This window comes from Trichechus manatus, unplaced genomic scaffold (genome assembly GCF_000243295.1).
Source record: "Trichechus manatus latirostris isolate Lorelei unplaced genomic scaffold, TriManLat1.0 scaffold00282, whole genome shotgun sequence".
Lineage (NCBI taxonomy): Eukaryota > Metazoa > Chordata > Mammalia > Sirenia > Trichechidae > Trichechus > Trichechus manatus.
The window spans coordinates 1927450-1929648 of NW_004444218.1; the positions used below are offsets into that span (position 1 = coordinate 1927450).

The following is a 2199-nucleotide window of genomic DNA, read 5'->3' on the forward strand; positions in this document are numbered from 1 at the left end:
TCTCTGTTCTCTTTCAGTATTCTTACTCCATTTGGTGTTCGGCTGAGTTCTTTATCTCTTCATTTGATGTTCTAGGGTTTCAGGATTTTTTATTCTTTGTTTGGCTTAGTTTTTTGGATCTTTGTTGTGGAGGGACGGCGTGGTGCTTCTGCCTAGAGCGCCATCTTGCTGGACTCCCAGGATTCATGGTATAATGTGGTTGACATGTTTATTATGTTGACAAATTTTTTTAAAAGCACCTTCATAGAGGCTATTTCTAAAATAGTAGTGTTAAATGTAACATGGACAAATATTTAAGGACAATTTGTGGGGACCCTGTGATATGCACAAGGCACCGTGGAGAAGCCTGGTGTCTGCTGGATAATAGCAAAACCCATTTGATGATGAAGCTGTAGGTGCAGTTACACATGACCCTGCAAGTAGATGGCTGGGATGTGAAAGAACAAGAAATAAACTAATACAACTAATAAATAAATATTAACTGCTATAGCTAGAACCATATCCCCATGAAAATAAATGAATGTAAAATAAGGTGAAATTTTATAACTACAAAACTAAATGACTCAAACGTAAATTACAAAAAAAAAGCACATGGATGGATGATTGAAATAAACAAGAAGAAATTAAACTTTTATTATTTTAAGAAGAAATATTTATAAATAAATGTAAATAAGAAAATATTAACTAAAAGGTAATAACAGTGAACACTGGGTCATCTCCACCTCCGCTCAGGCTCAGGCTTCCAGGTCCCAGGCTTCACTGGTTTCAAGCCCAGAATCTACAACACACATAGGGGTAGGAATCACCGGGGATGTACCAAGATGGATGGAGGAGGAGTGTGCTGGGGTGTGCCACGGGACTCAGCATTAGCAGTCCTTGGACCCCCTCATATTCTGAAGGGTCAGGTGCACAGGTTGAGAGGGCAGACTTCAGTATGGTGTCCATTGTCTTTTGAACTGTCCCTATGGTATTCGATGCCTTCCTTGCTTTCTGGCTGTTTCGCCGTTTCTGAGAAAAGGGCCACAATAAACTGGTCACAGGAGTGGGATCTTCCGCTGGTACTGGGCTCTTCTTTGGGGTCCTGGCAACTGGGCGGAGGGGTCAGCTTATCTTGAGGTCCTCCCCGGGGACACAGTCTACCCTTCCCCAGCTACCACTGTGATGTCTGTGTCAGGTACTGAGCTAAGTGCTTGGACGATCACCATTACCCCATTCGCTCCAGCCATTTAGAAGATCATTTAGCGTCAGCCCATTTCACAGAGGCGAAAACCGAAGCACAAAGAGGTGAGGAGACATGCCCCGGGCACAGGCTGTCTGACTCCCCCAGCCCATGCTGGGCTCTGACCACTAATGAGACCTGAGGGAGCTTGCCTCTGCCCACCTAGATCCAGGCACTCACTCGCACCAGCCCTTGAAGATGGTCAAGTCCTCTAGGTCTTCTTGCTAGACAAGTGGGTGTTGCTGGACAGCTGTGTCTGGGTCTGTAGCTCACAGGACAGGTTGTACCTACAGCACAGAGGGCAGCTGTGAAGCTACCAGGAGCCTCATGGTCTCCTACCTAGGTTCTGCCCAGAAGCTGGAGTCCAGGAGCCCCAGCTATCATCAGGGAACAAGGTCTGCCACTGACTAAGAAACGAAGTCCACAGGGTCTGTGGAGCAGTCACCAGGGAAAGCCCACCCTGCCATGGCCCAGTTCCTGCACAGGCCTCACGTCTCTGTCTCAGTGAGAGCCCCCCATGCCCTGGAACCAGGCCTCAAATTGCTCCTGGGCCACGATGGTGTAGTGCTAGCAGGCCCACTGGAGGAGTTTTATCTCCTGCAGCACACTAAACTCCTGGGAACAGAGGGAAGGACAGGAGGCTGACCCGGCCTGGGTGTGGGTGCTGTGAGGGCAGGGCTCCAGTCGCCACGTCTTTCCTCCCATGGGGTCCCTTCTTGCCTCCACTCCCATCCAGAACCCTTCCTCTTCTCAGAACTGGTTCAAAGTCTCTGCCTGCAAGCTGACCTGGGTTCCAACCCCCTAGCCCTACCCTTGTGTGGGACATGTCTCCCCTTTTCTGTGCATCAAACTCTCCCCATAAATCTAAAAGGAAGGGGGATGGAGCAAGGGAATGTCCTGTCCAGCAGGAGCTCTGATTTCTATCCCCACCCCCACAGTGTGTTCCAAAACTGCCCACCTTTCTACTCCTCCGGAAGTTT

The 2199-nt window shown here is 48.7% G+C and overlaps 1 protein-coding gene across 1 annotated transcript in view; it reads right to left on the minus strand.

Moving 5' to 3' along the window:
• Positions 1–1430: 1430 nt before the first annotated feature.
• LOC101353366 (ral guanine nucleotide dissociation stimulator-like) overlaps positions 1431–2199 on the minus strand; it is a 52187-nt gene continuing 51418 nt past the window's right edge. Inside the window, 2 exon segments of the mRNA XM_012559611.1 lie at positions 1431–1506; positions 1800–1834. Coding sequence (XP_012415065.1) covers positions 1431–1506; positions 1800–1834 — 111 coding nt within the window.